The 23,311-nt window shown below is 51.8% G+C and overlaps 1 protein-coding gene across 1 annotated transcript in view; it reads right to left on the reverse strand.

Annotated features, from left to right (window-relative positions):
• Positions 1–1,418: 1,418 nt before the first annotated feature.
• LOC132590918 (kinesin-like protein KIFC3) overlaps positions 1,419–23,311 on the reverse strand; it is a 51,585-nt gene continuing 29,692 nt past the window's right edge. The window contains exons 11-17 of the mRNA XM_060263837.1: positions 16,713–16,894; positions 11,772–11,876; positions 9,913–10,043; positions 7,497–7,620; positions 4,894–5,023; positions 1,663–1,892; positions 1,419–1,576 (exon numbers count right to left, since the gene is read on the reverse strand). Coding sequence (XP_060119820.1) covers positions 1,463–1,576; positions 1,663–1,892; positions 4,894–5,023; positions 7,497–7,620; positions 9,913–10,043; positions 11,772–11,876; positions 16,713–16,894 — 1,016 coding nt within the window. The 3' untranslated portion in view covers positions 1,419–1,462. The remainder of the gene's footprint in view (positions 1,577–1,662; positions 1,893–4,893; positions 5,024–7,496; positions 7,621–9,912; positions 10,044–11,771; positions 11,877–16,712; positions 16,895–23,311) is intronic.

The following is a 23,311-nucleotide window of genomic DNA, read 5'->3' on the forward strand; positions in this document are numbered from 1 at the left end:
TTCACACCTATTTGCCGGGTTTTCATGCCTTTTTTAGTTGGAGATGCCGGGGATTGAACCTGGGACCTCCTGCTTACCAAGCAGGTGCTCTACCACTGAGCCACCGCCCCTCCCTCCAATCCCACTAATCCTCCAGGAGCTCTTAATACAGGGTCTACTGCAGGAGTGGCCAAACTGCTTAACATAAGAGCCACACAGAATAAATGCCAGATGTTTGAGAGCCACCAGGCAGGGAGGCAAATAAATGGGGGAGGGAGAGAGAGGGGGGGAGAAAACAACTTTAAATGCATTATCCAAGCCATCAACTGGCTTGGAGGAGTGATTGAAAGAGAGAAATGCCTTCTCCAAGCCGGCCAATGGGGAGGGACGGTGGCTCAGTGGTAGAGCATCTGCTTGGTAAGCAGAAGGTCCCAGGTTCAATCCCCGGCATCTCCAACTCAAAAGGATCCAGGCAAATAGGTGTGAAAAACCTCAGCTGGAGACCCTGGAGAGCCGCTGCCAGTCTGAGTAGACAAGACTGACTTTAGGGGAGGGATGGTGGCTCAGTGGTAGAGCACCTGCTTGGTAAGCAGAAGGTCCCAGGTTCAATCCCTGGCATCTCCAACTCAAAAGGGTCCAGGCAAATAGGCATGAAAAACCTCAGCTTGAGACCCTGGTGAGCCACTGCCAGTCTGAGTAGACAAGACTGACTTTATGGAAGGGTGGTGGCTCAGTGGCAGAGCATCTGCTTGGTAAGCAGAAGGTCCCAGGTTCTCAATCCCCAGAATCTCCAACTAAAAAGGGTCCAGGCAAGTAGGCGTGAAGAACTTCAGCTTGAGACCCTGGAGAGGCACTGCCAGTCTGAGTAGACAAGACTGACTTTGATGGACCGAGCGTCTGATTCAGTATAAGGCAGCTTCATATGTTCTCATGTCCTCAAGAGCCACACAATATATGTGAAAGAGCCACATGTGGATCCCGAGCCACAGTCTGGCCACCCCTGGTCTACGGTAAGCTCCAGGAGGACTGGCTACATCAGGGGTGTGGCCTAATATGCCCCCCCCCCCCGCATTGGAGAAGAGGGATGAGACAGCAGGGAGACAGGCAAAGAGGTGGGATCAGCAGCACCAACAGCCTCCCCGAAAAAGGCCTTGGTGCTCTTAACAGATGACCAACAGGAGGTCCCTTCCAACTCTATGGACAATGTACAATGGCCAGGAAGGGGAAGCCATAGTCCTGGGGGTAAAGAGAGGCAGCAGGCCTCTCTGGGGCTGTAACTCTCCAAACTCTGTAGCCCAGGGGTGGGGGGGTGGGATTGGCACAGGCTGGACAGAGGGAGTAGGGGGGAGGTCTTTTCTGCACTTGGGACCAGGCAGTCTCTGAAAGGTCTCTGGCTGCTGCTCTCTGAGCCACCGGACACGGCTGTTGCACCGAGTCCTTCCAGGAGGCCGGCCGGAGGAATTCTGCAGGCTCAGGCGTCACGCTAGGCGGAGGAGTCAACGCGGCGGGAGGCTGGGCCCAGCTCCACTTTGCACACCCGCTGGGCGAACTTCAGGGAGCAGATGGATTCCCCCATGTTCTTCTCCAAGGGGGAAATCTGGGGGGGGAAAGGATGGGGATGAGGGAAAGGGGCACGTGGGGACAGAGCCCCCCATCCCCCAGGCCTGGCCCCGATCCCCTCACCTGCACCAGCATGACGGTCTTGCTTCCCTTGCCCAGGGAGTCCTGCAGCAGGTAGGTCAGCTTGGAGTTGCGGAAGGGCACGTGCGCCTGCTTGGCCCGCAGCGCCTGGATCACCTCGCCCAAAGCCAGCAGGGACTTGTTGATGCTCTGGGCCTCCTTCAGCCGCTCCCCCTGCGCCCCCGACTTCCACACCCGCTCTGAGCCGGCCAGGTCCACCAGGTGCAGCTTCCCTGGGAGGGTGTGGAGGGGACAGAGGAGAGAAACCAGGTCAAACAAAGGAGGAATTCATAGAGTTGGAAGGGACCCCCCAGGGTCATCTAGTCCAACCACCTCCTCAGCGCAGGAAATTCACAAACACCTCCCCTTAGAGAGCCAGTCTGGCATAGTGGTTAAGTGTGCAGACTTTTATCTGGGAGAACCGGATTTGATTCCCCACTCCTCCACTTCCACCTGCTGGAATGGCCTTGGGTCAGCCAAAGCTCTCTTATCTGGGAGAACCAAGTTGGATTCCCCACTCCTCCACTTGTGCCTGCTGGAATGGCCTTGGGTCAGCCAGAGCTCTCTTATCTGGGAGAACCGGGTTTGATTCCCCACTCCTCCACTCGCACCTGCTGGAATGGCCTTGGGTCAGCCATAGCTCTGGCAGAGGTTGTCCTTGTAAGGGCAGCTGCTGGGAGAGCTCTCTCAGCCCCACGCACCTCACAGGATGTCTGTTGCGGGAGGAGAAGATATAGGAGCTTGTAAGCCACTCTGAGTCTCTGATTCAGAGAGAACGGCAGGGTATAAATCTGCAGTCTTCTTCCCCACTCCTCCACTTGCAGCTGCTGGAATGGCCTTGGGTCAGCCATAGCTCTGGCAGAGGTTGTCCTTGAAAGGCCAGCTGCTGGGGGAGCACTCTCAGCCCCACCCACCTCACAGCATGTCTGTTGTGGGGGAAGAAGACATAGGAGATTGTAAGCCACTCTGAGTCTCTGATTCAGAGAGAAGGGCAGGGTATAAATCTGCAGTCTTCTTCCCCACTCCTCCACTTGCAGCTGCTGGAATGGCCTTGGGTCAGCCATAGCTCTGGCAGAGGTTGTCCTTGAAAAAGCAGCTTCTGGAAGAGCCCTCTCAGCCCCACCCACCTCAAAGGTACAGGAGATTGTAAGCCGCTCTGAGTCTCTGGTTCAGAGAGAAGGGCTGCAGTCGTCTTCTTCTAAATTCACAGGATCCTCATTGCTAGCCTCTGTTTTAAAACCGCCAAGGAAGGGGAGCCCACCACCTCCCAAGGAAGCCTGTTCCACTGAGGAATTGCTCTAACATTCAGGAAGTTGGAATCATAGAATCCTAGAGTTGGAACGGACCTCCAGAATCATCTAGTCCAACCCCCTGCCCAATGCAGAAAACGCACAAACACCTCCCCCTAAATTCACAAGATCCTCATTGCTGTCAGATGGCCATCCAGCCTCTGTTTAAAAACCTCCAAGGAAGGAAAGCCCACCATCTCCCGAGAAAGCCTGTTCCACTGAGGAATCACTCTAATGGTCAGGAAGTTCTTCCTAATGTTGAGCCGGAAACTCTTTTGTTTTAATTTCAACCCATTGGTTCTGGTCCTACCTTCTGGGGCCACAGAAAACAATTCCACACCATCCTCTATATCAGGGGTCCCTAACCCCCAGTCCATGGACCAGAACCGGTCCGTGGCCTGTTAGCAACCGGGCTGTGAGTTGTATAATTATTTCATTAAATATTACAATGTAATACTAATAAGATGACAACATTGGATTTACATCCTGTCCTCCACTCCAAATTTCAGAGTCTCAGAGCGGCTCACAATCTCCTTTCCTTTCCTCCCCCACAACAGACACCCTGTGAGGTGGGTGGGGCTGAGAGAGCTCTCCCCAGAAGTTGCCCTTTCCAGGACAACCTCTGCCAGAGCTATGGCTGAGCCAAGGACATTCCAGCAGGTGCACGAATGGGGAATCAAACCTGGTTCTCCCAGATAAGAGTCTGCAACTTAAAACACCACACCAAACTAATAGAAATAAAGTGCACAATTGTATCATCCTGAAACCATAACACACACACACACACCGGTCCATGGAAAAATTATCTTCTACAAAACCGGTCACTAGTGCCAAAAAGGTTGGGGACCACTGCTCTATATGACAGCCCTTCAAGGACTTGAAGATGGGGATCCTATCACCTCTCAGCTGTCTTCTCTCCAGGCTGAACATCCCCAGCTCCTTCAACCTTTCCTCATAGGACTTGGTCTCCAGACCCCTCATCATCTTTGTCACCCTCCCCTGGACCCGTTCCAGCTTAGAATAATAGAATCCTAGAGTTGGAAGGGACCTCCAGGGTCATCTAGTCCAACCCCCTGCACAATGCAGGAAACTCACAAACACCTCCCCCTAAATTCACAGGATCCTCATTGCTGTCAGATGGCCATCTAGCCTCTATTGAAAAACCTCCAAGGAAGGAGAGCCCACCACCTCCCAAGGAGGAAGCCTGTTCCACTGAGGAATCACTCTAAGGGTCAGGAAGTTCTTCCTAATGTTGAGTCGAAAACTCTTTTGATTTAATTTCAGCCCATTGGCTCTGGTCCTACCTCCCGGGGCCACAGAAAACAATTCCACGCCATCCTCTATAGGACAGCCCTTCAAGGACTTGAAGATGGTGATCCTACCGCCTCTCAGCCACCTCCTCTCCAGCTAAACATCCCCAGTTCCTTCAGCCTTTCCTCATAGGACTTGGTCTCCAGACCCCTCACCAGCTTCATCGCCCTCCTCTGGATCCCTTCCAGTTTGTGTCTATATCCTTCTTAAAATGTGGCATCGAAAATGGAAAACTGAGGAGGACAGTCAGTAGCTGTCACCCATCTGCTGTGGGCAGCCTACTGTCAGAGCTCCGTGCACAGAGGCGGGAGGAAGGAGGCAGAAGGGACTGAGAGCAACAGGAGAGGTGCAGCCGACCTATGATGATCTCCCTTGTGGAGCTTCCAAGGAAGAAGACATTCCCCTGCTTGCCTCCTTGGTGGTCTCCCATTCAAATACTGACTGCAGAAACAAGGCAGACAAGACTATCCCAACTGAGAGGCCAAGGGGGCCAGTGACGCCAAGGAAGCTCCAAACATTTCAACCTCACAAACCCCAGCTCCATTCTTCACAAGTTCAAGCCTCCTGCCTCTAATAGGGGTGGAGGGGTGGGGCTGCCCTGTCTAGAAGGGACGCCGAGATTGGTCAGCCATACCTGTGATCTTGGTGCCCGTGGCCAGCTCGGCACTGGTGAAGGTGACGGTGAGCAGAGCGTGGGAGCGGGAACTGCGCTCGTTCATGTTGGTGGAAGAGGTCATCCGGTTGCGCTTCCCCAGTGAGAGCATCTGAGAGGTCGGAAGGGAAGGGGGAGGCCACATCAGTCTTGGGGGGGAGGGCGTGGGAAGAAGCGGCCCCCCCTTCAGCCCAGACCCGCCACCCAGAACGCCTGCCACACCTGAGGTAGCGCCCAGCAAGGCCAGCCCCAGAGGGAGCCATCTGATCCAGCAAGCATCTTGTCCACAATAAAAACATAAGAGAAGCCATGTTGGATCAGGCCAGTGGCCCATCCAGTCCAACACTCTGTGTCACAGAAGAACATAAGAGAAGCCCTGTTGGATCAGGCCAACGGCCCCTCCAGTCCAACACTCTGTGTCACAGAAGAACATAAGAGAAGCCCTGTTGGATCAGGCCAATGGCCCCTCCAGTCCAACACTCTGTGTCACATAAGAACATAAGAGAAGCCCTGTTGGATCAGGCCAATGGCCCCTCCAGTCCAACACTCTGTGTCACAGAAGAACATAAGAGAAGCCCTGTTGGATCAGGCCAACGGCCCCTCCAGTCCAACACTCTGTGTCACATAAGAACATAAGAGAAGCCCTGTTGGATCAGGCCAGTGGCCCCTCCAGTCCAACACTCTGTGTCACAGAAGAACATAAGAGAAGCCATGTTGGATCAGGCCAATGACTCCTCCAGTCCAACACTTTGTGTCACACAAGAACATAAGAGAAGCCATGTTGGATCAGGCCAATGGCCCATCCAGTCCAACACTCTGTGTCACATAAGAACATCAGAGAAGCCATGTTGGATCAGGCCAATGGCCCATCCAGTCCAACACTCTGTCAGATAAGAACATAAGAGAAGCCATGTTGGATCAGGCCAGTGGCCCCTCCAGTCCAACACTGTGTCACATAAGAACATAAGAGAAGCCATGTTGGATCAGGCCAGTGGCCCCTCCAGTCCAACACTGTGTCACACAGTGGCCAAAAAACCCAGGTGTCATCAGGAGGTTCACCAGTGGAGCCAGGACACTAGAAACCCTTCCAGGGCACTACAGCTATAGGCAGACAAACATGGCTACCCATCTTGATCTCTCTGGCATTCAAATATACAGCGCCTCCAAACATGAAGGCTCTGCTTAGCCATTGTGGACTCCACCACTCTGAATTTGTCTAGACCCCTTATCACAAGTTAGGTTGGACTGCCCCAGACTTTTATGAAGTTATCTTGAGTTAAACACTTGGGTGGTAACCAATGTTCCCTCTAAGCTGCAGAGTCTTGAGAACAAAAATTCCACTTTGTGAGCTATCGGCAGGGGTTTTTTTTAGCAGGAACACACAAAACCCTGCGGGAAAAAATGGTCACATCAGGGGGTGTGACCTAATATGCAAATGAGTTCCTGCTGGGCTTTTTCTACAAGAAACCCTGTATGAAACAATGTTGACATCAGGGGGTGTGGCCTAATATGCAAAAGAGTTCCTGCTGGGCTTTTTTCTACAAAAAAAGCCCTCGCTACTGGTATTAAAGTTGTGAGTTACTGGCATTCAAGTTGTGAGCTACTGGATAGATTAGTTTGCTCTGGGGCCATTTTTCCTGAGCTGAAGCAAAAATGTGTGAGCTGGAGGCTAAAAAGCTGTGAGCTAGCTCACACTAACTCAGCTTAGAGGGAACACTGGCGGTAACCTGTTTTCCCAAAGTGTGCATCTTGCAAATTGCATCATGGCCTGATCTTGCCTATGAGAAGTCAGAGGGAGGGGCTCCTTTCTTCAGGGGTGATCAAAGGCTACAGCTGCTGCTGGTTGTTTAAGTGATCAATTAGTCCAATTAGACAAACATGGCGAACCGTCTTGGTCTCTCTGGCATTCAAATATACAGCGCCTCCAAACAGGAAGGCTCTGCTTAGCCATTGTGGACTCCACCACTCTGAATTTGTCTAGAGCCCTTATCAGAAGTTCGGTTGGACTGGCCCAGGCTCTTATCTTGAGTTAAACACTTGGGTGGTAACCTGTTTTCCCAAAGTGTGCGTCTTGCAAATTGCATCATGGCCGGATCTTGCCTGCTAGAAGTCAGAGGGAGGGGCTCCTTTCTTCAGGGATAATCAAAGGCAAGACCCGCTTCTGGTTGCTTAAGTGATCAATTAGTCCACTTAAACACACCACCCCGCCCTTATCTGGCACATTTGCATTGAGATCAAATGCAAATCTTTTGCAATCGCTGGGGAAAGAGGCCAGGATATCGGAAGTTTTACTAAATGTGTTAGCCAACATCTCACAGTGTTCGCCTGCATCTCCTCTACTACTTGCAAGTACAGCTTGCCCATGGAAGCACAGCTGCATTCCCGCCTGACCCTCTCCCGGGCTCTGCCAAAAGACCACCCTGCGGCATATTACAGGCACCAAGGCCCTGGAAGTTTGGTCTGAGGGCAGAAAGCCCCCAAGAGGGAGGCTCCAGCGTGGTCAGCCCTAGCCCCCCCAACCACCCCTGGCCCCTCCCCCCACAGCCTCTTCCCCCCCCCACACACACACACCCTTCCCAGGGTACCTTCTTGATCTCACGGAAGCTGCCCACTTCCACACAGGTCAGGCCCGGGACGTGCAGCTGGCCGCTCCCATCGGGGTTTAGTTTGACATCCAGTTTCTCCGGGGGGTCTCTGGCCAGGAGGTCTCTGCAGAGGGAGAATGAAAGGAGAGGCACTGGGACTCAGATCTGAACCCCCACCTCAGTTAGAGCTCCCCTCCCCCCCCCCCCGCCCCAAGCAGCAGCTGACCTGTCCATGTCCTGTGAATACAGGGGTCCCTACCTGACAGAACAAACCAGGGGCGGCCAAACTGCTGTTTGGGAGTCAAATTTGGCTCCTTCACACATATTGTGCGGCTCTCAAAGCCCCCACCACCCTGTCAGCCAGCCAGTTTGGAGAAGGCATTTCTCTCTTGAAATCATTCCGCCAAGCCAAACCCGTCAGAGGCCTGGAGAATGCATTTAAAACTAAAGTTGCTTTCTTTCCATTTCTACCTCCCTCCCCATCTTCCTTCCTTCCTCCTCTCCCTCAAACATCTGATGTTCATGTCTTGCAGCTCTTCCATGTCCTGTTAGCCGCCCTGAGCCTGCTTTAGCGGGGAGGGCGGGAAATAAATAAAATTTATTATTATTATTATTATCTTCAACATCTGACTCTCTCTCATGTTAGGCAAGTTTCATCACCCTTGGAACAAACATGTATGTGTGCGGGGGGGGGGGGGGGGAAGGAGTCTGAAGGGATTGGGGGCATAAGGGGATTTGCCCTGCAGGGAGTTTGCCAACATTCTGGAACTCACTTCCAGAAACCTTCAGGGGGGCAGCCATGTTGGTCTGAAGCAGCAGCACAAAGTATGAATGCAGTGGGGGCACCTTTAAGACCAAGGAAGTTGAATTCTGGGTATAAGTTTTCGAGTGCACCCACGCTTCCAACAGAAATCCCCAACCTTTACATATCAATAGAGGGTGGGGAGGCTGTTGCCAGGAAGGACTAATTAGGGTCAAGATGCATAAGTAAATGAGCAACAGGTGTAGCTAAGATTGAATTAAGGCCATTTGTAAGACCTGTGAATAGCGGCCAATCAGCATCCAGCATAATTAAAGAGTTTACAAACAGATGCAAAAACTGGAGGAGGGCTAATCTCACTACACATGCAAAGGTCATTCAGTTCTCCCATCTGTTTGCAAGATTTTCTTGCTGGACTCAAAACTTTGTTCCCCAAATATAGAATGTGTGCTCTATTGTACTATTATAGTGGTTAATATAACCACATTGTCCGCTGGGTTACATCAACCACTATAATCGTAATAGCGTGCAATCCAGTCTCCACTGACCAATGATGGCCCTGGGACGATGGAGTTTTCAAGGTAAGAGATGAACAGAGGTGGTTGACCGTTGCCTGCCTCTGCGAAGCAACCCTCAACTTCCTGGGGGGTCACAGAATCAGAGTTGGAAGGGACCTCCAGGGTCATCTTGTCCAACCCCCTGCACAATGCAGGAAACTCACAAATATCTCCTCCTAAATTCACAGGATCTTCATTGCAGGTCAGATGGCCATCCAGCCTCTGTTAAAAAACCTCCAAGGAAGAAGAGCCCGCCACCACCTCCAGAGTAAGCCTGTTCCAATGAGGAACCGCTATAACGATCAGGAAGTTCTTCTTAATGTTGAGCCGGAAACTCTTTTGATTTAATTTCAACCCATTGGTTCTGGTCCTGGGGCAACTTCTGGGGCTACAGAAAACAATTCCACACCATCCTCTATATGACAGCCCTTCAAGTCCTTGAAGATGGTGATCCTATCACCTCTCAGCCGCCTCCTCTCCAGGCTAAGCATCCCCAGCTCCTTCAACCTTTTTTCACAGGACTTGGGTCTCCAGACCCCTCACCATCTTCGTTGCCCTCCTCTGGACCCGTTCCAGCTTGTCTATATCCTTCTTAAAACGTGGTGCCCAAAACTGAACACAATACTCCAGGTGAGGTCTTACCAGAGCAGAGTAAAACGTTATCATCACTTCATGTGATCTGGACACTAGACTTCTGTGGATACAGCCCAAAATTGTATTGGCCTTTTTAGCCACCAAATCACACTATTGACTCATGTTCAGCGTATGATCCACTAAGACCCCTAGATCCTTTTCGCACAGACTACTGCTAAGTCAAGTCTCCCCCATCCTATAACCATGCAGTGGATTTTTCCTACCTAAATAAAGGTTTACATTTATCCCTGTTAAAATTCGTTTTATTGGCTTCAGATCAGTTTTCCAGCCTGTCAAGAGCATCCTGTTTCTGTCTAGGTCGTGTGCAACTAGATTTTCTTGTGCACAGAAAGCCTGTAATGTTGCCAGTGACTGCTGTGGTGTGATGTGCCACAAGACACATAAAGTGGGGTGCCGTGCTGGAAGCGTCAAACAAAGCAGTGGGTGCATTCGGGGCCCTCCTCACCTGATTGCCTCATTGTAGATCTCCACCATGCTGAGGCTGACGGTGTACTTCCAGTCTCCTTCCTTGGCCTCCATCTCCCGGTAGAGGGCTTGCAGCGCTCGCTGGCTAATCCCAGGGTTGCCTGGGACCCCCTGAAGGCAGACACAAGGGAGAGGCCCTGAGACCTCAGTCTCAAGCAACAGCAGAGGGTGGGGGAGGCGGGGCTCAGTGGAGAAACCGGGCCTTCTTGCCCACGAAGCTGCCCTGGGTTACACCCTCCCCCCTGCCCATTCTCCACCATTCCTTCTTTTTTCAAAAAAAAAAAATCTTTATTTATAATATACACCAATTCAACATGACACTGCATTAAACCAAAGGCAAATACACATTTGCTACAGAGAAGATTAAAATATGGAATGGCATACCTAAGAACAGGGGTGGCCAACGATAACTCTCCAGATGTTTTTTGCCTACAACTCCCATCAGCCCCAGCCATTGGCCATGCTGGCTGGGGCTGATGGGAGTTGTAGGCAAAAAACATCTGGAGAGCTACCGTTGGCCACCCCTGCCTTAGAAAAATAGCAAGTCCCAATAATAAGGCTTATTAGGAACCACATTTTGCTGAATCATATATGAGACTACTGGAAACCATATTGCTGTAAGTTTTTCTTGATAATTTTGTAAGTTAGGCATGAGATGACAACTCGTGATGTAAGAATATAAGAGAACATAAGAGAAGCCATGTTGGATCAGGCCAATGGCCCCTCCAGTCCAACACTCTGTGTCACAGAAGAACATAAGAGAAGCCCTGTTGGATCAGGCCAATGGCCCCTCCAGTCCAACACTCTGTGTCACAGAAGAACATAAGAGAAGCCATGTTGGATCAGGCCAATGGCCCCTCCAGTCCAACACTCTGTGTCACAGAAGAACATAAGAGAAGCCATGTTGGATCAGGCCAATGGCCCATCCAGTACATCACTCTTTGGGTGAAGAAGGGCTTCCTTTTATCCGTTCTAACCTGACTGCTCAGCAATTTCATTGAATGCCCACAAGTTCTCGTATTGTGAGAAAGGGAGAAAAGGACTTCTTTCTCTACTTTCTCCATCCCATGCATAATCTTGTCAACCTCTCTCATGTCACCCCGCAGTCTACTGCAATGAACAAAACATTCCCACACCTATTTTTCCAGGATGTTAAAGAAGATTTATTTATTTTTATTTATGGGCTTAAGATGGGCTTCTATCTCCCCATTTAGAAGCAATTACAATCCTAGCAATGGCTAGCAGAGTTGTAACCAAAATATTTCTGCTTTTGTTTCCAAAGCCCATTTGTACCATAGATAACAAGAGGATTTCTGGCCTGACAGGAACCTTGACTCCTGTTCCCACCACTTCTGTTTCCACCATTCCTCATTCCCATCATATAAGCCCCACCAGTTCTCTGCTGCACCTCTAGATCACACGCAGCATCTGGCACACCCTTGGCATCAAAAATAAGGGGGCATGTCACAGTGGGCAATGTGGTGCCCAAAACTGAACACAAGACTCCAGCTGAGGTCTTACCAGAGCAGAGCAAAGCGATACCATCACATCACATGATCTGGACACTAGACTTCTGTTGATACCGCCCAAAATTGCATTGGCCTGTTTAGCCACCGCATCACACTGTTGACTCATGTTCAGCGTATGATTCACTAAGACCCCTAGATCCTTTTCGCACCGACTACTGCTAAGACAAGTCTCCCCCATCCTATAACCATGCATTGGATTTTTCCTACCTAAAGGCACAACTTTACATGTATCCCTGTTAAAATTCATGCACAGGTGTTATGCACAGGAGCAAAGGGCAGTTCTGCCAGCAGCAGAGGGCCAGCCCCCTACCTCCATGGTGTAGGTCTTGCCGGAGCCAGTCTGCCCGTAGGCGAAGATGCAGACGTTGTAGCCGTTCAGGCAGGACATGACAAGCGGCTCGATCTCCTGGAAGACCTGCAGAGGCAGAGAGAGAGAGAGGGTTAAAGAGCCAGGCCCCTTCCCCATTGCAGCGGTGAGGCCGTGAAGCAGGCGTGAGGGCCGACGGGCACCAGGCAATGGCGTGGAGACAAGCAGAACCGTCTGTGGTTGAAGAATGCGGCTGCTGACCATGCAGGGCCTGTTACCTGCTGCCACGGCACCTCCAGCTCTGGCCATACCTGTGGACATGTGGCGTTCGCTCCCATGTGGGCACCTCGGCATCAAGGTAGGGGTCCTGAAGCAGCAAGGGGCCAGGAACACACTGAGAGGGTGTCCAACCGGGCACTGGCACAGAGTTACCCACAAGACCCATTCCAAAACATGAGCTGGCCTGCCTGCCCTGGAGTCTCCATGTGTCTAGGCCACACCTCTGCCCAGCTGGTTGAGAACATGCCTTTGAAAATGAGGAGTCAGTTTGGTGTAGTGGTTAAGTGTGCAGACTCTTATCTGGGAGAACCAGGTTTGATTCCCCACTCCTCCACTTGTAGCTGCTGGAATGGCCTTGGGTCAGCCATAGCTCTGGCAGAGGTTGTCCTTGAAAGGGCAGCTGCTGTGAGAGCCTTCTCAGCCCCACCCACCTCACAGGGTGTCTGCTGTGGGGGAAGAAGGGAAAGGAGATTGTAAGCCACTCAGACTCTTTGGAGTGGAGGGTGGGATATAAATCCAATATCATCTTCTTCTTCACATGCACCAAGTTACCATTTGGCAGATGGGGACTCAAGATGTGTTTTTTTATGCAGTCACCACACCTCAAAATAGATATTATAGCATTTGGAAAAGTGCAGAAAAGGGCAACTAGAATGATTCAAGGTTTGGAACACTTTCCCTATGAAGAAAGGTTAAAACGCTTGGGGCTCTTTATTTATTTATTTATTTATTTAATGGACTTATATCCCGCCCTTCTCACCGAAGTGTCTCAGGGCGGCTTACAACATAATGATTCATATAATTCAATTTAAATGTTTACAAATACAATTAAAACCATAATTAATAAAACAAGATAAAATAAAACCAGCGGTCTATAAGAGCATTTTTGTTCCACCCAGAGATGTTCTCATTATCAGTTAGGTGTTATAGGCCTGCCGGAAGAGGGCTGTCTTGCAGGCCCTGCGGAACTGCCCTAGGTCCCGCAGGGCCCGCACCTCCTCCGGCAGCTGGTTCCACCAATAAGGTGCCGCTGTTGAGAAGGCCCGATCCCTGGTGGATTTTAGACGGGCCTCCTTTGGCCCGGGGACTACCAGCAGATTTTGTGAACCGGAGCGTAGTACTCTCTGGGGAACGTGTGGGGAGAGACGGTCCCTAAGGTAGGCAGGTCCTAGGTCATATAGGGCTTTAAAGGTAATGACCAACACCTTGTACTGGACTCGGAATATTACTGGCAGCCAGTGCAGATCCCGGAGCCCCGGCCGAATGTGCTCCCATCTTTAGCTTGGAGTAATGTTGACTGCGGGGTGACATGATAGAGGTTAACAAGATAATGCATGGGATGGAGAAAGTAGAGGAAGAAGTCCTTTTCTCCCTTTCTCACAATACAAGAACTCGTGGGCATTCGATGAAATTGCTGAGCAGACAGGTTGAAACAGATAAAAGGAAGTACTTCTTCACCCAAAGGTTGATTAACACGTGGAATTCACTGCCACCGGAGGTGGTGGCGGCTGCAAGCATAGCCAGCTTCAAGAGGGGATTGGATAAAAATATGGAGCAGAGGTCCATCAGTGGCTATTAGCCAAAACATATTGTTGGAACTGTCTGGGGCAGTGATGCTCTGTATTCTGGGTGCTTGGGGCGGGGGGCAAAGTGGAAGGGCTTCTAGTGCCACTGGTGGACCTCCTGATGGCACTTGGGTTTTTTGGCCAATGTGTGACACAGAGTGTTGGACTGGATGGGCCATTGGCCTGATCCACCACGGCTTCTCTTATGTTCTTATGTGACACAGAGTGTTGGACTGGAGGGGCCACTGGCCTGATCCAACAGGGGTTCTCTTACATTCTTATGTGACACAGAGTGTTGGACTGGAGGGGCCATTGGCCTGATCCAACAGGGTTTCTCTTATGTTCTAATGGAACTCTCTGTCTGGGGCAATGCTGCTCTGTATTCTTGGTGCTTGGAGGGGCACAGTGGGAGGGCATCTAGTGTCCTGGCCCCACTGGAGGTCCTCCTGATGGCATTTTGGATTTTTGCCCACTGGATGACACAGAGTGTTGGACTGGATGGGCCATTAGCCTGATCCAACAGGGCTTCTCTTATGTTCTTATGTGACACAGAGTGTTGGACTGGAGGGGCCACTGGCTTGATCCAACAGGGCTTCTCTTATGTTATTATGTGACACAGAGTGTTGGACTGGAGGGGCCATTGGACTGATCCAACAGGGCTTCTCTGATGTTCTTATGTGACACAGAGGGTTGGACTGGATGGGCCATTGGCCTGATCCAACAGGGCTTCTCTTATGTTCTTATGTGACACAGAGTGTTGGACTGGAGGGGCCATGGCCTGATCCAACAGGGCTTCTCTTATGTTCTTCTGTGACACAGAGTGTTGGACTGGAGGGGCCATTGGCCTGATCCAACAGGGCTTCTCTTCTGTCCTCATGTTCTTCAAATGCAGGAAACCCGGCCGCTCACTCCTTCTGAGGTCCTGTTATCTCCCCCCACTTCACCACATGGAGAGCAGCTCACCATGTATAGCACAGTGGGAGGGGATTAAGGAGGAAGAGTAGGGAGGAAGATGAGTCACACATTGACAGGGCAAAAGGGTTACTGTCCTGCTCCAGGGCTTTGGGGGCTGTGGCCGGTTGGTTATGGAGGTGGAGGTCCTACACCTGGCAGCTCTCATGAGCCCTGGCCTCTCTTCCTTTTTAGCTACATTGTGCCAGGAGGCTGCGAAAGGACGCCATCTTGTTTTCAGGGATTAATGATTTTTAATAGTTTTATACTCAGTCTTATAGTTGTCAATCTTCCATGTTGTAACCCCTCCTGAGCCTGCTTGCAGGAAGGACAGGATGGGAAATAAATAAATAAAAATCTAGGGTGGAGAACAGCTTTCCTCACAGAATATAGCCAACTCCAGCAAACCAGCCTAAACGTTTGATGCAGTTTGGTGTAGTGGTTAAGTGTGAGGACTCTTATCTGGGAGAACCGGGTATGATTCCCCCCTCCTCCTCTTGCAGCTGCTGGAATGGCCTTGGGTCAGCCAGAGCTCACTTATCTGGGAGAACCGGGTTTGATTCCCCACTCCTCCACCTGCACCTGCTGGTATGGCCTTGAGTCAGCCATAGCTCTCTTATGTGGGAGAACCGGGTTTGATTCCCCACTCCTCCACTTGCACCTGCTGGTATGGCCTTGGGTCAGCCAGAGCTCTCTTATCTGGGAGAACCGGGTTTGATTCCCCACTCCTCCACTTGCAGCTGCTGGGATGGCCTTGGGTCAGCCAAAGCTCTCTTATCTGGGAGAACTGGGTTTGATTCCCACTCCTCCACTTGCACCTGCTGGAATGGCCTTGGGTCAGCCAGAGCTCTCTTATCTGGGAGAACTGGGTTTCATTCCCCACTCCTCCACTTGCACCTGCTGGAATGGCCTTGGGTCAGCCACAGCTCTCTTATCTGGGAGAACGGGGTTTGATTCCCCTCTCCTCCACTTGCACTTGCTGGAATGGCCTTGGGTCAGCCAGAGCTCTCTTATCTGGGAGAACCGGGTTTGATTCCCCACTCCTGCACTTGCACTTGCTGGAATGGTCTTGGGTCAGCCAGAGCTCTGGCAGAGGTTCTCCTTCAAAGGGCAGCTTCTGGGAGTGCTCTCTCAGCCCCACCCACCTCACAGGGTGTCTGTTGTGGAGGGAGAAGACATAGAAGATTGTAAGCCACTCTGAGACTCTGTTCTTGAAAGGGCAGCTTCTGGGAGAGCCCTCTCGGCCCCACCCACCTCACAGGGTGTCTGTTGTGGAGGGAGAAGACATAGGAGATTGTAAGCCACTCTGAGACTCTGTTCTTGAAAGGGCAGCTTCTGGGAGAGCCCTCTCGGCCCCACCCACCTCACAGGGTGTCTGTTGTGGAGGGAGAAGACATAGGAGACTGTAAGCCACTCTGAGATTCTGTCCTTGAAAGGGCAGCTTCTGGGAGAGCTCTCTCAGCCCTGAGCTCTCTCTTAAGCACTCTTTATCAGGCGAGGAATCCAGCACAGCTTATCTCCAGACTGCAGAGATTGCGCCCCTGGAGAAAATGGAGGCTTTGGAGGCGTTTGCCTCCCTGTAAGGAAGGGAGGCTAACAAGTCTTCCCCCCCATCCGGGGACTGGGAGAGCGTGGGACGCTGGAGGCTTTATAAGCCCCAGCTCTGCCTAAGAGCACACAGTTGCTCTTTGATTCTCGACCCCCCCTCCCGCCCCGCAATAGTGCAGGTTAACCAGTTGCCAGTTGTTGGGGCCAGATAGGAATTTTTTCATCCCAACCAATTGGCTTTGATTGGGGTGTTTTTTGCCTCTCTGGTGTTGTCCCCGTCCTTCCCAGCCTCCCTCCCCAAACCTCCAGGAATCCCCCAATTTGGAACTGGAAGTGCTGTCCTAAAGGACACACCCATGACCGGCCCCTTGACCTGCCTGTCCCAGGACACCCCTCTTTCCGGGGCACCCACCGCTTTGAGAAGGGCCTGCCGCAGACCCCTGGGGCTCCAGAAAGCTCTGCTGCTTCTCCACCAGCCGTCTCACACCACCCCCCTCTCGAAGGTGCTCTCTCGGCCCCTTCCTCCGCTGCCCACAGAGAGCCAGTCCCTGGGGAGGGGACCGGCGCCAAGTCCTGAGGGTGCCTCCGGGAGAGCCCTCACCTCTTCCTGCGTGGCCTGGGGCAGGAAGACCTTGTCCAGCTTGAAGCAGCGCTCCTTGCCCTTGTGGAAGGCCGTCACGCAGCCGTCGTCCGTGGGGTCGGCATCCACCCTGGCGCCCGCCTCCCCCTCCTGCTGCTCCGTACCAGTCGGCGGCTTCATGCGGCACAGCACCCGGATGTTTCCTGCAGGAAGAGGGGGGAAGCAGACGGCGTGTCAGGCACAGGGACCTGGGTTCCAATCCCTACTCAGCCAAGAAGCATTCTGGGTGGTCTCTCTCCCTCTTCCTAGCCTACCCTGCAGGTTTGTTGTGAGGGCAAAATGGGGCGGAGGGGAACGAGGTTTGCAGCCCTGAGCTGCTCGGTGTGGGCGTGTGACGTGTCAAGGAAGGAAGGCCCCCCCAGAATGCCTTGCTCAGCTCTTGAAGGAGGACCCCCCCGCCCCGTGGCTTCTGGGGCTTCTGGGAGGGAGCCCATTCCTCTCCTGCGGGGTCTTCCCTTTTTCCTGCTACCATGGGGGGGGGGGGCAGAAGAAATGTGGGTAGGAAGGCAGAAGTTGCTTTAGGGTGACCCACCAGGATTAGAGTCACAGAGTTGGAAGGGACCTCCAGGGTCATCTAGTCCAACCCCCTGCACGATGCAGGAAACTCACAAATACCTTCCCCTAAATTCACAGGATCTTCACTGCTGTCAGATGGCCATCTAGCTTCTGTTTTAAAACCTCCAAGGAAGGAGAGCCCACCACCTCCCGAGGAAGCCTGTTCCACTGAGGAACCAGTCTAAACTCACAAACCCCTTCCCCTAAATTCACAGGATCCTCATTGCTGTCAGATGGCCATCTAGCCTCTGCTTCAAAACCTCCAAGGAAGGAGAGCCCACCGCCTCCCAAGGAGGAAGCCTGTTCCACTGAGGAACCCCTCTAACCTCACAAGCACCTCCCCCTAAATTCACAGGATCTTAATTGCTGTCAGATGGCCATCTAGCCTCTGCTTAAAAACCTCCAAGGAAGGAGAGCCCACCACCTCCCGATGAGGAAGCCTGTTCCACTGAGGAATCAGGAACAGTCAGGAACGTCATCTTAATGTTGAGCCAGAAACTCTTCTGATTTAATTTGTATCAACTGAAGTTTTGTATCATAGAATCATAGAGTTGGAAGGCATCTCCAGGGTCATCAAGTCCAACCCCCTGCACAATGCAGGAAACACACAAACACCTCCCCCTAAATTCACAGGATCTTCATCGCTGTCAGATGCCCATCTAGCCTCTGTCTCAAAACCTCCAAGGAAGCAGAGCCCACCACCTCCCGAGGAGGAAGCCTGATCCACTGAGGAACCGCTGTACCGGTCAGGAAGTTCTTCCTAATGTTGAGCCAGAAACACTTCTGATTTAATTTCAACCCATCGGTTCTGGTCCTTCCTGCCGGGGCCACAGAAAACAATTCCCCACCATCCTCTAGAAGAGTCACATTCTCCCTGATACCACCACAACCCAGCCTGGAGACCCCAAACTCAAAGGGAACCAAGGCCCATGGATTTTGTCCCCCCAAGAAAGGAACACACGACCCCTCTGGAGTTGTGCCAGCGGTGGCCCAGGCCCATGGGGGAGGAAACCCATCTCCTGTCACCCTGACAGGCCACCAAAAGGCCTGCATGAGCTGTCTTGAGAATCAGTTTGGTGTAGTGGTTAAGTGTGTGGACTCTTATCTGGGAGAACCGGGTTTGATCCCCCACTCCTCCACTTGCACCTGCTGGAATGGCCTTGGGTCAGCCATAGCTCTGGCAGAGATTGTCCTTGAAAGGGCAGCTTCTGTCATAGCTCTCTCAGCCCCACCCACCTCACAGGGTTTCTGTTGTGGGGGAAGAAGGAAAAGGAGATTGTGAGGCACTCTGAGGCTCTGAGATTCAGAATATAAGGCAGGATATAAATCCAATATCTTCTTCTGGTTGCAGCTACAAGCATAGCCAGCTTCAAGAGGGGTTTGGTTAAAAATATGGAGCAGAGGTCCATCAGTGGCTATTAGCCACAGCATATTTTTGGAACTGTCCGGGGCAGTGATGCTCTGTATTCTTGGTGCTTGGGGGGGGGGGGGTCAAAGTGGAAGGGCTTCTAGCCCCACTTGTAAACCTTTTTTTTTTTTTGGCCAGTGTGACGTAGAGTGTTGGACTGGATGGGCCATTGGCCTGATCCAACAGGGCTTCTCTAATGTTCTTATGTGACACACAGTGTTGGACTGGAGGGGCCACTGGCCTGATCCAACAGGGCTTCTCTTATGTTCTTATGTGACACAGTGTTGGACTGGATGGACCATTGGCCTGATCCAGCATGGCTTCTCTTATGTTCTTCTGTGACACAGTGTTGGACTGGAGGGGCCATTGGCCTGATCCAACAGGGCTTCTCTAATGTTCTTATGTGACACAGAGTGTTGGACTGGAGGGGCCATTGGCCTGATCCAACATGGCTTCTCTTATGTTCTTCTGTGACACAGAGTGTTGGACTGGAGGAGCCACTGGCCTGATCCAACATGGCTTCTCTTATGTTCTTATGTGACACAGAGTGTTGGACTGGATGGGCCATTTGTCTGATCCAACATGGCTTTTCTTATGTTCTTCTGTGACACAGAGTGTTGGACTGGAGGGGCCACTGGCCTGATCCAACAGGGCTTCTCTTATGTTCTTCTGTGACACAGTGTTGGACTGGAGGGGCCATTGGCCTGATCCAACATGGCTTCTCTTATGTTCTTATGTGACACAGTGTTGGACTGGAGGAGCCACTGGCCTGATCCAACATGGCTTCTCTTATGTTCTTCTGTGACACAGAGTGTTGGACTGGAGGAGCCACTGGCCTGATCCAACATGGCTTCTCTTATGTTCTTCTGTGACACAGAGTGTTGGACTGGAGGGGCCATTGGCCTGATCCAACATGGCTTCTCTTATGTTCTTATGTGACACAGTGTTGGACTGGAGGGGCCATTGGCCTGATCCAACATGGCTTCTCTTATGTTCTTCTGTGACACAGAGTGTTGGACTGGAGGAGCCACTGGCCTGATCCAACATGGCTTCTCTTATGTTCTTATGTGACACAGAGTGTTGGACTGGATGGGCCATTTGTCTGATCCAACAGGGCTTCTCTTATGTTCTTATGTGACACAGAGTGTTGGACTGGATGGGCCATTTGTCTGATCCAACAGGGCTTCTCTTATGTTCTTCTGTGACACAGAGTGTTGGACTGGAGGGGCCACTGGCCTGATCCAACATGGCTTCTCTTATGTTCTTATGTGACACAGAGTGTTGGACTGGAGGGGCCACTGGCCTGATCCAACATGGCTTCTCTTATGTTCTTATGTGACACAGAGTGTTGGACTGGAGGGGCCACTGGCCTGATCCAACAGGGCTTCTCTTATGTTCTTCTTCTCCTTGTACTGCCCTGAACAGCCCTTCAGTGATGGCCCTGAAGGTTTAGCCTGGAGAGGAGGCGGCTGAGAGGTGATATGATCACCATCTTCAAGTACTTGGAGGGCAGTCCTATAGAGGAGGGTGTGAAATTGTTTTCTGTGGCCCGGAAGGTAGGACCAGAACAAGCAGGTTGAAATTAAATCAAAAGCCGTTTCCAGCTCAAATTAGGAAGAACTTCTTGACCATGAGAGCGGTTCCTCAGTGGAACAGGCTTCCCTGGGAGGTGGTGGGCTCTCCTTCCTTGGAGGTTTTTAAAAGAGAGGCTATATGGCCATCTCACAGCAATGAAAGATCCTGTGAATTTAGGGGAGGTGTTGTGGGTTTCCTGCATTGTGCAGGGCGTTGGACTAGATGACCCTGGAGGTCCCTTCCAACTCTAGGATTCTATGATTTTCCTTCCTTGGAGGTTTTTAAACAGAGCAAGATGGCTGTCTGGCAGCAATGAAGATCCTGTGAATTTAGGGGGAGGTGTTTGTGGGTTTCCTGCATTATGCAGGGGGTTGGACTAGATGACCCTGGAGGTCCCTTCAACTCTAGGATTCTATGATTTTCCTTCCTTGAAGGTTTTTAAACAGAGGCAAGATGGCTGTCTGACAGCAATGAAGATCCTGTGAATTTAGGGGGAGGTGTTTGAGGGTTTCCTGCATTGTGCAGGGGTTGGACTAGATGACCCTGGAGGTCGCTTCCAACTCTAGGATTCTATGATTTTTCTTCCTTGGAGGTTTTTAAACAGAGGCAGATGGCCGTCTGAGAGCAATGAAGATCCTGTGAATTTAGGGGGAGGTGTTTGTGGGTTTCTGCATTGTGCAGGGCGTTGGACTAGATGACCCTGGAGGTCCCTTCCAACTCTAGGATTCTAGGTTTTTAGACAGAGGCTGGATGGCCGTCTGACAGCAATGAAGATCCTGTGAATTTAGGGGGAGGTGTTTGTGGGTTTCCTGCATTGTGCAGGGCGTTGGACTAGATGACCCTGGAGGTCCCTTCCAACTCTAGGATTCTATGATTTCCTCCTTGGAGGTTTTTAAACAGAGGCAAGATGGCCGTCTGGCAGCAATTGAAGATCCTGTGAATTAGGGGGAGGTGTTTGTGGGTTTCCTGCATTATGCAGGGGGTTGGACTAGATGACCCTGGAGGTCCCTTCCAACTCTAGGATTCTATGATTTTCCTTCCTTGAAGGTTTTTGAAATAGAGGCAAGATGGCTGTCTGACAGCAATTGAAGATCCTGTGAATTTAGGGGGAGGTGTTGAGGGTTTCCTGCATTGTGCAGGGGTGGACTAGATGACCCTGGAGGTCGCTTCCAACTCTAGGATTCTATGATTTTTCTTCCTTGGAGGTTTTTAAACAGAGGCAAGATGGCCGTCTGAGAGCAATGAAGATCCTGTGAATTTAGGGGGAGGTGTTTGTGGGTTTCCTGCATTGTGCAGGGGGTTGGACTAGATGACCCTGGAGGTCCCTTCCAACTCTAGGATTCTAGGTTTTTAGACAGAGGCTAGATGGCCACCTGACAGCAATGAGGATCCTGTGAATTTAGGGGGAGGTGTTTGTGAGTTTCCTGCATTGTGCAGGGGTTGCACTAGATGACCCTAGAGGTCCCTTCCAACTCTAGGATTCTAGGATTCTTTGGGAGGTGGTGGGCTCTCCTTCCTTGGAGGTTTTTCAACAGAGGCTAGATGGCCACCTGACAGCAATGAGGATCCCTGTAAATTTAGGGGAGGGGTTTGTGAGTTTCCTGCATTTTGCAGGGGGTTGGACTAGATGACCCTGGAGGTCCCTTCCAACTCTAGGATTCTATGATTTTCCTCCCTTGGAGGTTTCTAAACAGAGGCTAGATGGCCATCGGACAGCAATGGAGATCCTGTGAATTTAGGGGGAGGGTTTGTGAGTTTCCTGCATTGTGCAGGGGGTTGGACTAGATGACCCTGGAGGTCCCTTCCAACTCTAGGATTCTAGGATTCTTCTTTGGAGGTTCTTCAACAGAGGCTAGATGGCCACCTGACAGCAATGAGGATCCTGTGAATTTAGGGGGAGGTGTTTGTGAGTTTCCTGCATTGTGCAGGGGGTTGCACTAGATGACCTTGGAGGTCCCTCCCAACTCTGTGATTCTCTGATTCTAAGGTGACGCCATGGGGGGTGGGCTTGCCCTGAGGTCAGAGAAGACAGCAAGGAAGGCCCTGGGGGGGGGGGCTTGTTTCCCCCCTCCGCCAGAAGAAACTGCTCCAGTTGACCAGAACCTGCAGGCCCAAAGGGAAGGGAAAAGACTGGTCAAAATGATGCCTGACTGACCATCGGCCAGGAACTGCCAACTCTGGGTTAGGACATTCCTGGAGATTGAGAAGGATACAGCCTGAGAAGGGCAGGGTTTTGAGGAGAGGGAAGGAGCCCAGTGGGGTACAGGCCAGAGAATCCTCCTTCTAAAGTGGCAATTTTCCTGTGTTGTCTGGAGGTCTGTGTAATTCCGGGAGACCTCAGGGCCTCAGAGCTCATCTGGCCCAAAGCCAAGCTGGAGATAAAGGGCAGTGCCAGAGTAAACCCTGTGGAGACCCCTAGGCAGTCAGAATCTCGGGGGCGGGGTCTTGCAAATTATCTCAGAGTCAGAGCACCCGCGGCCCCCCTTGCAGCCTGCTGGCCCCTTCTCCAAAGCCCCTTTGGCTAGCTGTGGGGGAGAGGCAGAGAGAGGCACACTCGGCAATGACGCCAGCAGCAGCTGCGCCAGGGAAGTCGGGCAATGAGCGGCCTCAGTGGCTGGCTGCGCATGCAGGCTGAGAGGGCTGCAAGCAGGGGAGGAAATGGGGGGGGGGCGAAGCTGGCTCAGTGCCCCTAAAGGCATGGGGCCTATAGGCCACTGCCGCCTTGGCCTAATTGTTAATGCGCCCTGATAAAGGAAGGGGGGGAGCAGGCAAAGTGGAGAAGGGAGGAGGCAGGTGGTGGCAGGTAACGAATTCCGTCAAGGAAGGGTGGCGATTGAAGGGGGGATCAGGGAAGGGGATCTACTTGGCTTGGCCAGTGGCCCCCCAGAGAGAGACAGGCAGCAGCGGTGTTGAGCTGGGGCAGAGGAATCTGGAATCGCCAACCGCGGACCATCAATGGGACACTTTATCTGATTGCTGCATGTTATTATCCTGCAGCGTTATTGTCTACCGGCGCATTATC

Source organism: Heteronotia binoei, unplaced genomic scaffold, assembly GCF_032191835.1.
Source record: "Heteronotia binoei isolate CCM8104 ecotype False Entrance Well unplaced genomic scaffold, APGP_CSIRO_Hbin_v1 ptg001179l, whole genome shotgun sequence".
In the NCBI taxonomy this organism is placed as follows: domain Eukaryota; kingdom Metazoa; phylum Chordata; class Lepidosauria; order Squamata; family Gekkonidae; genus Heteronotia; species Heteronotia binoei.